Source organism: Lissotriton helveticus, chromosome 3_1 (genome assembly GCF_964261635.1).
Source record: "Lissotriton helveticus chromosome 3_1, aLisHel1.1, whole genome shotgun sequence".
In the NCBI taxonomy this organism is placed as follows: domain Eukaryota; kingdom Metazoa; phylum Chordata; class Amphibia; order Caudata; family Salamandridae; genus Lissotriton; species Lissotriton helveticus.
The window spans coordinates 1664205152-1664217834 of NC_136061.1; the positions used below are offsets into that span (position 1 = coordinate 1664205152).

The 12683-nt window shown below is 48.1% G+C and overlaps 1 protein-coding gene across 1 annotated transcript in view; it reads right to left on the reverse strand.

Annotated features, from left to right (window-relative positions):
• The window catches only part of DARS1 (aspartyl-tRNA synthetase 1), a 390822-nt gene that overhangs the window by 124895 nt on the left and 253244 nt on the right, over positions 1-12683 (reverse strand). Inside the window, exon 7 of the mRNA XM_078682456.1 lies at positions 8035-8137. Within this exon, the coding sequence (XP_078538582.1) occupies positions 8035-8137 (103 nt within the window). The remainder of the gene's footprint in view (positions 1-8034; positions 8138-12683) is intronic.

Genomic DNA, 12683 nt, shown 5'->3' on the forward strand with positions numbered 1-12683 from the left:
TGGGATGGGTGGAAGGAAACATGGGTCGCCCGGGGCTGGGCGGTGGAGTCTGGCCATGTTCCTATCTACGGGCGAACCCGTAGCGGGCTTGGACCAAGTGCCCAGAAGAACGTCGGTCAAGGCCTCATTAAAGGGCAGCAGAGGCTCGGCCGAGCTTGACTGCGGTTTAAGGACCTCAGTGAGGAGATTAGTCCTCACGGCCGCGACGGGGAGCTCAAGGCCCAAGGCCTTGGCAGCCCTCATCAACACCACACTGTAGGTTGCCCCCTCCTCCGAAGCCACGGTAGGAGGGGAGACAAAACCAGTGTCTGGAGAGGTGTCCAGGCCACTGGCATCCCCAAGGTCCCCTGCCCAGTCCTCATGAGACTGACACTCTCGGGTCAGAGGGTCCTCAGACCCCTCCCAATCCCCTTCATCACCCATCTCCTGATACTCAGGGTTTTCAATCAATGGGGCCTGTTCATAGAAGTGAAACTCTCCAAACGACGTCTGAAGCGGCGCCCATCGGGGCCATCCCGACTTCGGAACAGGAACGAAGCAGGCATCGGGGACGGCGCCGCCCGAGGGCGGCGCCGGAGGCGACACCTGATGGTCCGACGCCGGGGAGGTCGTAAGGTCCACCGGCGACGATCCAGATCCCGAAGAAGGTCTAGGGGGGTCCCGCGGCGGCGGGGCCGCTGGACCCTGCGGCGCCGGACCCGAAGGCACCGGTGGCGTCGGGATTGTGGGGCCCTGCGGCGCCGGGCCCGGAGCACCCGACGGCAGCCCCCGACCCGCTAGAGGCCCCAGACGGGTCCGCTGGGCCCGAAGGCGCCGCGGAGCCCGTCAGAGGAGAGAGTTTCCTCATGGCCATGAGGAAGCGCTCGATGTCCTCCGGCGTCGCGTTTAGCCCAGGGACCGGAGGGTGTGGAGCTGGACGCGGTGCCCGTGACTCCGACGGAGCCGCGTGGGTGGTGTCACTCGAACCCCCGGCCGCATCGCGCGAGCGTCGGGGGGAGTCCGAAGAGCGATGACGCCTCTTGGACTTCTTGTGCTTCTTACCTGGCGACGACTTCGACCCGGAGGAGTGCGGCCTACTCTCGGAACTCTGGGGGATCCGAGCCCGCGACCTGTCCCTCGACCTCCCGTGGGACCGAGACCTCTCGCGGCGCGGGACCGACTGCCGGAGTTCGAGTCGCCTGCGGGACCGCTCCCGCCTGGCTTTCGAAGAGAGGGCCCGGCAGTCAGAGCAGGCCTGGTCGTCGTGGTTGACGCCTAGACAAGTTAGACACAGGTGGTGAGGATCCGTGACCGACATCGTGCGGTCGCAATCCTCGCAGTGCTTAAAGCCAGGCATCCCTACGGCACCGATCGGAGTAGTAGACTTCGAGAAATGATCAAATATGATCCAAATAAGTTAGTCAAAAATTGACTAAGGGTTACTGCTTTTTCCAGAGCTGCGCTTGCTGGTGCGGAAAAAAGAAGAACTGACGTCAGCACGCAGAGGCGGCGTCTAAGTACTCTGAGGACGTCATCACGGCGCCGACGACTGACACGGAGCCGCAGACGACGCCTACCGACGCGCAAGGGTACTGCTACGCAAAAGTTTCCAGATCCAGTCTGACGCCTGGGGATATTCTAAGGTAAGGAATCTAATACTAACGTGTCTCTTTCAGATTTGTCCACTAGGTAAACGCAATCTGGCTAGATTAGGTTCTTTAGAAGTTGTGCTTGATTCTGTAGTTAACCATCACAATCTCTCAGGTCAGTATAATTATTCTAGATGGTGCTGTGGTTGAGGGGGTGTTATGATTCTTATTTGTCTTCTGGTATCTAAACCACCACACTGACAAGGACCCAACCACCCGAAGCAGGGCATGGTTTTAGTGGACTAGTTGCCAGGTATGCACTACATCACTTGCTGTGGGCGTGGGAAAGACCAGCATAAGATTTCAGGGAAGTGGAGCAAATGTCAGAGTGATGGTCATAATCGCTGCTTCAGTTTTCTCTCCACTTGCTCTGCTTTCGTGAGTGCCATTGCAGGTTGTTCCAAACTCTGAAGTACTATGTAGCAGGAGATAGTACTTCGATGAGGCCGCATGATCACAACTTCAGTTAAGAGATCCATGATTACCAGCTGCAGGAGCCACAGCAGCCAGCCCAGCACCAGGCCCTGTTGCCAGTGGGCTGCAGGTCCCAAAGGACAGTGGGGCACCCAAAGGGAAACAATGCAGCAAGCCACACTATCCTATGGCAGCAACTTCAGACCGCTATTCAATACCTACTATGTAGAACACATATGACCATTTCCTCAAAATGGAGGAGATTATTTCAGTACAATGAACATTTTTGATAATATTTTACTTCAAGAAATAAAAATAAAATAGGCCAAGGGACTGCCTAAACACATAAAGGCACACATGCCTGCACCCACCTCTATGTCTCCTATACTTCAACTTCAGTTTACGAATACCGTCAACAGATATGACGCTGAACGAGAAACAGAGCTGGGCCATCAGCAATCGTTGGAAGACATTGGGACCAGATATACAATAGGTAATGCGACAACATTTTTCGTGTGACTGTCTTTGTCCAGTAATGTTGGAATCACTAATCAGCCAGCATTGAATAGGTGGTGTTTAGGTTATGTTCTGGCATAACAAATAAAACCACAGGTCAACCCCTACAATGGTTGCCTGATAAAAGAGGGGCACTGATTAAATAACTATGTTTTCAGATGCTTCATGAAGGTGGACAGATTGAGTCAGAGCACAAACTGTATTGCATCGGTTTTAATGGCTTCAGTGTATCTATGTAGGAAGCACCATTGCCATATGTCACTGACTTAGCTTTGGTTACTGTAAGGAGAGCATTACTGAAGAAGCATGGAAGAGGATGGGTTGTTGTCACGCAAATTTAGAGGCCCAGAGGTCAGGACATTAGTCATTACCTTATAGTAGCACAGCTCTACATGGGGATCAACAGAGGGATGAGTATAACAGAGATGTCAGTCCTGGCCGCCACTGAGATCAGGACAGCAGCAGTCTTCTGCACTAGCTGTAAAGATGCAGGAGCCTTTCAGGCAAGGCATGACGAGTAGAAATGGAATACTCAAGTCTAGATTGCATGAGAGCAATCACCAATGTAATGTGTAAGTGGGAGTCACTAAAGGAAAAGATATTGCTTAAGATTTGAAGTTCCATAAAAAAGAATGTGGCCTCTTGGACAACGAGAGAGCTCCTAGATCCTGGAAACTTTGCCAGGGGCCAGAGGTAGGCCAATTACTTTAGTCCAGCAGAGGCTATATCTGCGCATTATATGGGAGACCGTTCTCTCTAACCTTTTGGGATTCAATTTAAGAAAGTGTGCTGAAACCCAGGCCAAACAGTCTGACACCTACCAGGTCTTGAAGAAAACGGTTGGGACAGCAAGATGATCGGAGGACCATACGCATACAGTAAAAATGAATCTCTTTTTGATGAAGTAAGTGGCATAGGGATCACATGTGTAAGCTGAAAAGGATTTGGGATAAGATTAATTCTTGAGGGACACCATAGCTCAGTTTTCGAGGTGTTGAAGAAAAAGGGTGAAACTTGATTGACTGGGTTCTATCCAAATTGAATAAATAGAACAAGGTCAGCATTGTGCCCGAGATACCAGTTTCAATCAGTGACTTGGTGAAGATCTTTGGGTCGATGGTCAAAGCAGCTGAACAGTATAGCAAAATCAGTTCTCCAACACATCCTCCATCTATTGGTTGAGGAAGGCCTTTGTAGAAGGACAGCACTACTCATTTTGTGCCGCGTTCTGGGCAAAAGCCAGCCTGGAAAGAGTCCAGCAGTTTTCTTCCTTGTACAAACCCTTGCAGCTAATGAAGCACTCGTTTTTCCAAAAGCTTCCCTAGGTCTGATAAGAGTGAAATGGGAAGGATGTTGCTTGGGTCAAGAGGGCAGAATGGGAGTTTTTGAGCAAGGGCTTCACGATTGCATACTTCCAATTATTGGGAAAAGTGCTATGGAGAAATAAATTGTTAAGAAGAGTGGGGAGAGGGGTCTTGAATGCGGTGACCTCAATACAGACTTGTGTTCAACACAACAAGTGTCAAATAATGAGCGTATGAAATTGAACATCCACTCAGGCCCTCGCTAGGGAGGTGTGACCGTCCTTATGGATTAGTTACTTACCTGTAATCCTAGTTCTCTTCCAGGGGTATCCTCATCAAAGTCATAAGCATTAGAATATTCCTGCGCATGGGCGGGAATATTCTAATGCTTATGACTATTGATGAGGATCCCCTGGAAGAGAACCTAATGTTGGAAAAAATGTGCAGTTGGATAGAAATCAATTATTAAATTATTAAAGAGACCCCCCAACCATGGTGTTACATTTTAAATGCTTAGATTGTGCTTCTCCAGACCAAGCACTCAAACTGTTCTGCCTACCTGTATGGATGACATGCGACTCCTACACCTTGTTGTCCTCAGTCTTACGTAACATTTCCTATACACTGATTTATAAACCTATGATTGATTGTCTCTGTGTAGTGTGTGTGATGTAAAGTGCTCTGACACCCTACCCTGGTATGAGTGCGGTGGTGCTATAAAACAAATCAAATGCACGTGAGAGTGTGGTTAAGGAGACTTGAGGAGCCCTGTTAAAGGGTGGTGGGGAGAGAATCCGTAGCGAAGGGGGTCATTGGGGGCGCCAACAAACATTGTTGCACTGGGCGCCACCAGCGATAAAGCAAGCCCTGTATCCACTTTTGAACTGGCCTCACACGAATAATGGTGACCTAACATATGTGGAGCATCCCCTGAGAATAGGATGAAAGGAATCTACCTCACAAACTTATAGGAAAGGAATACTGAAAGGACCCGACACCCCCTCAGAGCAATTTTAATTTTCTCAGCACTGGATCACTGTGATGTTGTGAGGTTGGATACTATATTTATTGACTTGTTTATTGGAAATATCTCTACAAACTTCATCTAAATGGTTTACAATGGAAACCGCTTTCTACTAATACAATGTAATAAAAGTCTGTGTATAGGGCCAAAATAAATATATATACACACACACACACACACACACACACACACAAACACACACAAACACACACACACACACACAAACACACACACACACACAAACACTCAGTTTTGCCAACAAGCACAGCAAGGTGTGTGCTTCAGACCTAAAGAGAGGAGAGAGAGTTGGGGAACAAAGGCATTAAGGAGCTTCCTAAAGTGTAGGTTGTCGTGCTTCGAGGTTCCATGGGGAAGCATGGGTAATCTGATACGGATTCAGGTTGGTATGTATATGACACAGCAGTTCAATTCCTAGTCTTGCAGGAACTTTAAGTACCTTTGAGCTAGAGGGCAAGTTCATGAAGGAGTGGCTGGTTTCTTTTTTGTACATCTGCCTGGGATTCCTCAACACTGGTCATGAAACCTGGAAGGAGCAACTTAAGGGCTGCTCTTTCATAAAGTGATTTTCCCTATTGTACGTGTTCATGATCTGTCCTGTCCAGGCAGAACTTAGCAAACAATTACTACTGATAGAAGCACTATGTAGTCCAGGAATCCATGATTTCTGCTTAGACCACAGGAGATATACTTTCACAGAAGAAGAATCCACTATGGCCTTGCTTGTACTAATACATCAGAAAAAGTGGTGACGAAGCATCGCTCAGGCTTCTATTTCCTCGACACTGAGCCATGCCAAACAGATAGAAAGGCTTGTGCCTCAGCAGCAATGTAACGGATATGTCCCAAAACCACAATGGCAACACAGATGACAATCCAGAGGGCTTCCAGACCTTCCGTTTGGAGACAAATATCAAATAGATCATGAATTGGAATTGTACCTTCTGTATGCCAGCCCCCAGTATTTTAACCAGGAGACTACCTGCCAATGGAATGGCATCCATGAGATGTTTATTTACTCATCTAGAGTACCTACATCGGTGTTTTGGGATTCACTATGTTTAGGAAATAGAATGCTCTGAAATAGTGGTGAAATGTAATGTAAATTGATACTTGCATAGCGCACTACTCACCCGCAAGGGTCTCAAGGCGCTTGTACGAATACCGCTGTGGAACCCATCCTGGCTTTCCCTGTGAGGTGCCCACTCCTGGGCACCCCCAAGGTGGAGCTCTGGCATCCTTAGCATTGTGGGGGCCGTTGTGGAGATTAAGCAAGCTATTGCCCAGAGTTGCAGAGTGGGACTCCATGATTGAAATAGGCACCGAGGCGAGAATTATCAGGTCTGTGGAATTTTTGAGCTCAAGACCCGCCGAGGCGGGGAATTGAACCCTGGTCCCGGGCTAGACCTCTGCATCAGGGTCTGCCGCTCTAACCATTGAGCCACACTTCTCCAAAGCACTCCATATATGAATATATGAAACAGCAGGGGAGGAGCTATGAAGAAACACTGGGATCCCAGGGTATTATTTTCTAGGGCAAACGATCTGCAGTAAAAGTCTAGTGAGTATGTAGAGTTTTGTGAACCTGTGAGCAAGCACATGGCTTCCTTTATGAAATGTTGTTGTAGACGCACCCAGTCTGTGTAATAAGTGGCAGCGCTGTTAGCCTTCATGGATTCACCCAATATTGACCTCCACTGCACCTCCTATTCTTACTTTGTGAGGTGTAGTAGGACCAAGAAAAACTTGCATACTCAATAATTCAGGCTTTTAGAACTGGAAGTCTCACTGTAACCTTAAATTTAAAGTACAGAGTCATTTGTTAATTGAGACCTAAAAGGTTCACTTTCGGTTCCTGTGAAAAGGTAACATCCCACAAACCCTTACGAGGAAAATATAGATTAGTGTTTGGCAATAAAGACGCAGGGATCTCAGGGAATAAAGTCCTCTGGTTGTTGAATGCTCTTACATGATCTATATCATATTAAATGTTATGTTCAGTCTTATATTTTATAAGTTCTATATACTTCACCTAAACATTTATATGGTTGAAGACATTATTTTTCCATTTATTGAGTGACAGACACACCTTATAGTCACTTCCATTATATCATGCACTTGTAGTGTGATCTGAAAATGAAAGCAATGAATTTGTCTCCGTTACTGTGAATGATTATCAAGCAGTTAATTCGATGAACTTATAAATTACTCTGCTAGGACAAGAGAACAGCAATCAAACAGGTGGGTTTCTGAGCGCTGGAGTAGTGGGTTGGGTCTGGACATGAGGAGAATAGAGGAGCTACAAGAACAGGAATGGACTATAGGGATTATCAGGGCCAGAATATCCAGGCCCCACAACCTTCATATCTTGCTGCAAGACAACCAGCTGCGTTTCTGTGGTCCACACATAAGAACCCAACTGAGGTGAAGGACCACCATCATTCGCCCACAAAAAGAAAACGATCGAGACAGCTGGTACTAAGATCACAATGAGGTCCTCCTTAACAAAACGCTCCTACTTCTTTTAAACTGTGTGAAAACTGTGTGTTTCTATGGCCTGACTAACAAAACTTTTTATCTGTGGGTAGTTGTGTGTTACTTCAGACTTGAGTGTGAATTAAATTTGAATTCCTAGGAGTAAGACAGGCCTACTCATGGAAGAAAGCTTTGATAATCAGGCCGCAAGTGATCAAGACCGTTTACATACATTTTTATCTAAAGGATTATGATCTCTCAAACTGCATGAGAGGCACCAAGAAATAACATTTTACTTTAATAAAAGATACATTTAGAGACAGGGCAGAAAGAAGGAAATAGTATTGGTAGCACCCCACCCCCACCCATCCTATGGCCACATTTTGATGAAAAAGGATTTAGATAGAACTTTGTCACTTTGTATTGTTCTTTTTCCTATGCAGTACCAACTGAGTCATTCATGAGCTGGACATCATTATAATGCATGTTGTGTTTTTTAGCCCTATGCATGCTAGGTTACTATTTCCGAGATCAGCTCTTGTTTGCACATATGAGGAAATAAGATCAAATCAGCAGTTGAATAACTGACACACCACCACAATTACTTAGTTTTCTCTAAAATGATGGAATTGCCACTACGATGGGAAACACTCACCCTTTCAAGATGCAACTCAACATCTTGCTGAGTACAGCTTTCAATTTTTTGATCTACTTTTCTCACAACGCCTTCTACGTCGACAATGCTTTCTTTGTTGATGCTGTTAATGAAAATTGGAACGTACAGTAAATTTGAATTACAACATCAAGCATCACTGGTTGGTGGATACAATATTTTCCAGAAGATCAAAATCTACCAGAAGTTTACAGTAAGAAGCATCACTATATGTGATAAACTGGCTGCGCATCAAACAATTCTTCCCAATGTCCATGATCATTATTGTTCCTAGTTACAGTCTTCAAAATACACACATGTGGAGCTCGTACCTGAAAAACAGAGTTTTTTGGATGACGGCACCTTTGTTTCTTTCGCAGAGGCATTTGAGGAGGTTATCACTCCACTCATGTCAGCACACCAACTGACATTCCTTATGTCCTAGAGAAACACACTCTGATCCTCCCACTTATCACCGTGTTGACGCTTCCAGTAAGACTACTAGAGACCAAGGCAGTGACCCTCTACCCATACTAATGAAGCCTTGCAGAGTAGGTGAGCTAGACTTAAGAAAGTTCAAGTTCGCTACAATATCATGCGCCTTAAGAAAGTTCAAGTTCGCTACAATATCATGCGCCACTTGCACAAAGATTATTCTATTTATAACCCGGACTTTCAGAATTGACAGCCAGATTCATCAAAGTGCACTCATCGCAGTAACCATCAGTACAGGCCAAAATAGAAAGAAATCACACAAGAGCTGAAACCAGCAGCGACAGGAACTTGGTTATATTAGCCAGTCTGAAAAACAAATGACAACCTCACGAAGTGGATCAGCAACTGCGCAGATGACCTCGCTCCCCTGAAGACCCCGCCTAGCAGACCCGGCAACAAGAAAGCCCCATGGTTCTCCGACGAACTCAAGAGCTCCAAGAAGAACTGCCGAGCCCTCGAGAAAGCCTGGCGCAGAGACCCTACACCGATCAACATGACTACCCTCAAGCTCGCCACCCGTAAACACCACCAACTGATCCACGCCACCAAGAAAACTGCTTTCAAGGAACGACTGGACAACAACGCCCACAACAGCAAGGAACTCTTCAACATCGTTAAAGAGCTCTCCAACCCCAACGCCGGAAACAACGACATCACCCTATCGCAAGACCTCTGGAACTCCCTCGCCTCCTACTTCCACAACAAGATCGCGGACATATACAACAGCTGCAGCCCTCAACCGACGCACGCCACGACTGAACCACCGACCCCCACCACCATCCTCCGCGCCTGGACCCCGATCAGCACCGAAGACACCGTCCGCACGATGAACTCCATCCACTCAGGTTCCCCGACCGACCCCTGCCCTCACCACGTCTTCAACAAGGCCGACGCTGTCATCGCACCCCACCTGCGGGACATCATCAACACCTCCTTCGACACCGCCACCTTCCCGGAGAGCTGGAAGCATGCCGAACTCCGCGCTCTACTAAAGAAGCCATCAGCGGACCCCACCGACCTCAAGAACTACCGCCCCATCTCGCTGCTCCCGTTTCCTGCAAAAGTCATCGAGAAGACCGTCAACAAGCAACTGGCTGCCTTCCTCGAGACGAACGGATCCCTCGACCTCTCGCAGTCTGGCTTCCGGGCCAACCACAGCACTGAGATCGCCCTGATCGCAGCCACCGATGACATCCGAGCCCTGCTCGACAATGGAGAGACAGCGGCCCTCATCCTCCTAGACCTCTCCGCGGCCTTCGACACGGGCTGCCACCGAACCCTAGTGCAGCGCCTCAGCAACGTCGGAATCCAGGAGAAGGCACTGGAATGGATCACCTCGTTCCTCGCCGGAAGGACACAGAGAGTCCGCCTTCCCCCGTTCAGATCAGAAGCCACCGAAGTCATCTGCGGCGTCCCTCAAGACTCCTCGCTCAGCCCAACCCTCTTCAACATCTACATGAGCCCCCTCACAGCCATCGCACGCCAACACAACCTCAACATCATCTCCTACGCCGACGATACCCAGCTGATCCTCTCCCTCACCAACGACCCCGCCACCGCCAGAGCCAACCTTCAGGAAGGGATGACAGACGTAGCCAAGTGGATGATGAGCAGCCGCCTGAAACTGAACGCGGACAAGACGGAAGTCCTCATCCTGGGATCTTCACCCTCCGCCTGGGACGACTCCTGGTGGCTCCCTGCACTGGGCAGCGCACCCAAACCAACCGACCACGCACGCAACCTGGGCTTCATCCTGGACTCCTCCCTCTCCATGACCAAACAAGTCAACGCCGTCTCCTCGTCATGCTTCAACATCCTGCGCATGCTACGCAAGATCTTCCGGTGGATCCCCACCGAGACTAGGAAGACGGTCACCCAGGCCCTCGTCACCAGCCGTCTGGACTACGGCAACTCTCTCTACGCCGGAACCACCGCCAAACTCCAGAAGAGACTCCAGAACGCCTCAGCACGACTCATCCTGGACATCCCCCGTCGCAGCCACATCTCCGGACACCTGAGAGACCTGCACTGGCTCCCGGTCAACAAGAGAATCACCTTCCGTCTCCTCACCCACGCACACAAGGCCCTACACAACCAAGGCCCAGGATACCTCAACAGCCGCCTCAACTTCTACGCTCCCACACGCCAACTTCGATCGACCGACCACGCCCTCGCCGCCGTCCCCCGGATCCGAAGAGCCACCACAGGAGGAAGGTCCTTCTCCTACCTGGCCGCCAAGACGTGGAACTCCCTCCCGACCCACCTCCGCCTGACCCAGGACCACCTCTCCTTCAGGAAGCAGCTCAAGACCTGGCTGTTCGAGCAGTAGCAGACCCCCCTCCCCCAGCGCCTTGAGACCCTCCGGGTGAGTAGTGCGCTATATAAATGCTGTGATTGATTGATTGATTGGTTTTACAAAAAATGTCAACTTACAAAATTGACTAAAGATTTTCCGAGAAATCTTGTAATAAACCGTTAATGTGCGCAGGAACATTGCTTAGGCTTGACAGTGAATCTACATAACTTTGACTGGCTAACTGAGTTGTGTTCCTCCACCTCTTTATCGTATTTACTTCTAAAGGCATGACGTGCTGAAATGATACTGGAAGAAGGCAAAGTGCACAACAATCGAACAATTGAGCATCCTTTACATTTGCAGCAGCACACCTGAGCCACAAGCCCAACTGCACCCCAAAATCACACACAATACTACCAGCACCACTCATCAGTGCCCATACAAAATCAGCATTGGAATTAAACATTTGACTCCTCTTTATCCTCCCCTCCAGTGTGCACTGAAGGATGTATGAATAAGTAATGCTTGTGCGTGTCCTGTAGACAAGAAGAGTCTGAAAGTAAACATCCAAGTCTGGTGTGATATGCACAACTATATGTCTGTCTCAACATGCACACGCACAAGAATGCGACAAAAGAACATGTGGAAATAAGCACCAGTTGGACCAAGGTTTAATGATCAAGGGACTCAGTGAGATGGAAGAGGGAAACAAAAATGTACAAAAATATGGGTACATACAGGGATGGGGGAAAAGGCAAGTGAATAACCATCCTGAGGAGAGGAGGGAATAGCAAAAGTGCAAATGAAAAATAAGCAATACCTAAAAAGTGACTGAAACCAAACACATGTACAAAAATACGCTCCAACACGACTACCTGACAGTAGGGGGATGAGAAGGTAGGCCTGGCAATTCTCCATCTGTGTAGTGAGGCGAGAAGATGACTGGAGGCATGGTACATGAGGACTATGTTGAAGGAATTGGGGAGGATGGGATGAGGGAGCTTGTGCCTGTATACCCCTACAGCCTTCAGGAGCAACCACTGCTGGTTATCAAGCTTTGCTGCCAGTTGATCAATGGCCTGGGTTATGAATCCAAGATTGAACAAAAGCCAGGTCACTTCAGTAAAAGCAATTCATCACCTGCACTACCTTTATCAAAGTCATTGTGGACCCCACAGTATACAAGGGAATTGGTGGATAAGGGGCTGGAGAGGTGGTGCTGTGGGGGGTACCGCACCCCACAACAAATTCCAGCTGCATTAAGAACTCCACCCTCCCTCCTTGGGAACTCCAGTGTAAAAGAGGTTCCCATACTGGTGTGCAGTATACCATCCTTCCCTCAGTGCCATCATGGGCTCATCCAGTACTTTTGAGGGTTGGAGTTATTCGCAAGCTAGTACCTGATCGTTGTTCTTCTTTAAAGGACTATACAGGCCAGAAGTAACGCTATTTGTAATTTGGCTTCCAGTATTTCAGTCGAAATTGTTCCAGCATACCATGCGTTTTAAAATAATTGCTAAACGGTCAGATGATACGTCTAATTTGGAAGGCCAAAAATTCTAAGTTTGGTATACCCAGCCCTGTGGTCATGGGGCTTCAATTGAACAGAGTGAACCAGTGCCATTGGCCCGCTATAACTCTTTAGCCACACTTATTAGCTAGCACATCGCTATTACTATTCATTAAAGATAGTTAGCAGTATGACCTGCAAGTATAAGAAACTTAGATACATAGCAATAATTTGTGTAATTCCATGTGAAAACAGACAGTCAAAAACATCTACTGCAAAACTATCTATCACCCATATCTCCCCACAAAAATGTGAAACCGTTTTAAATTTCTGAATCCAGGAAAATTCACT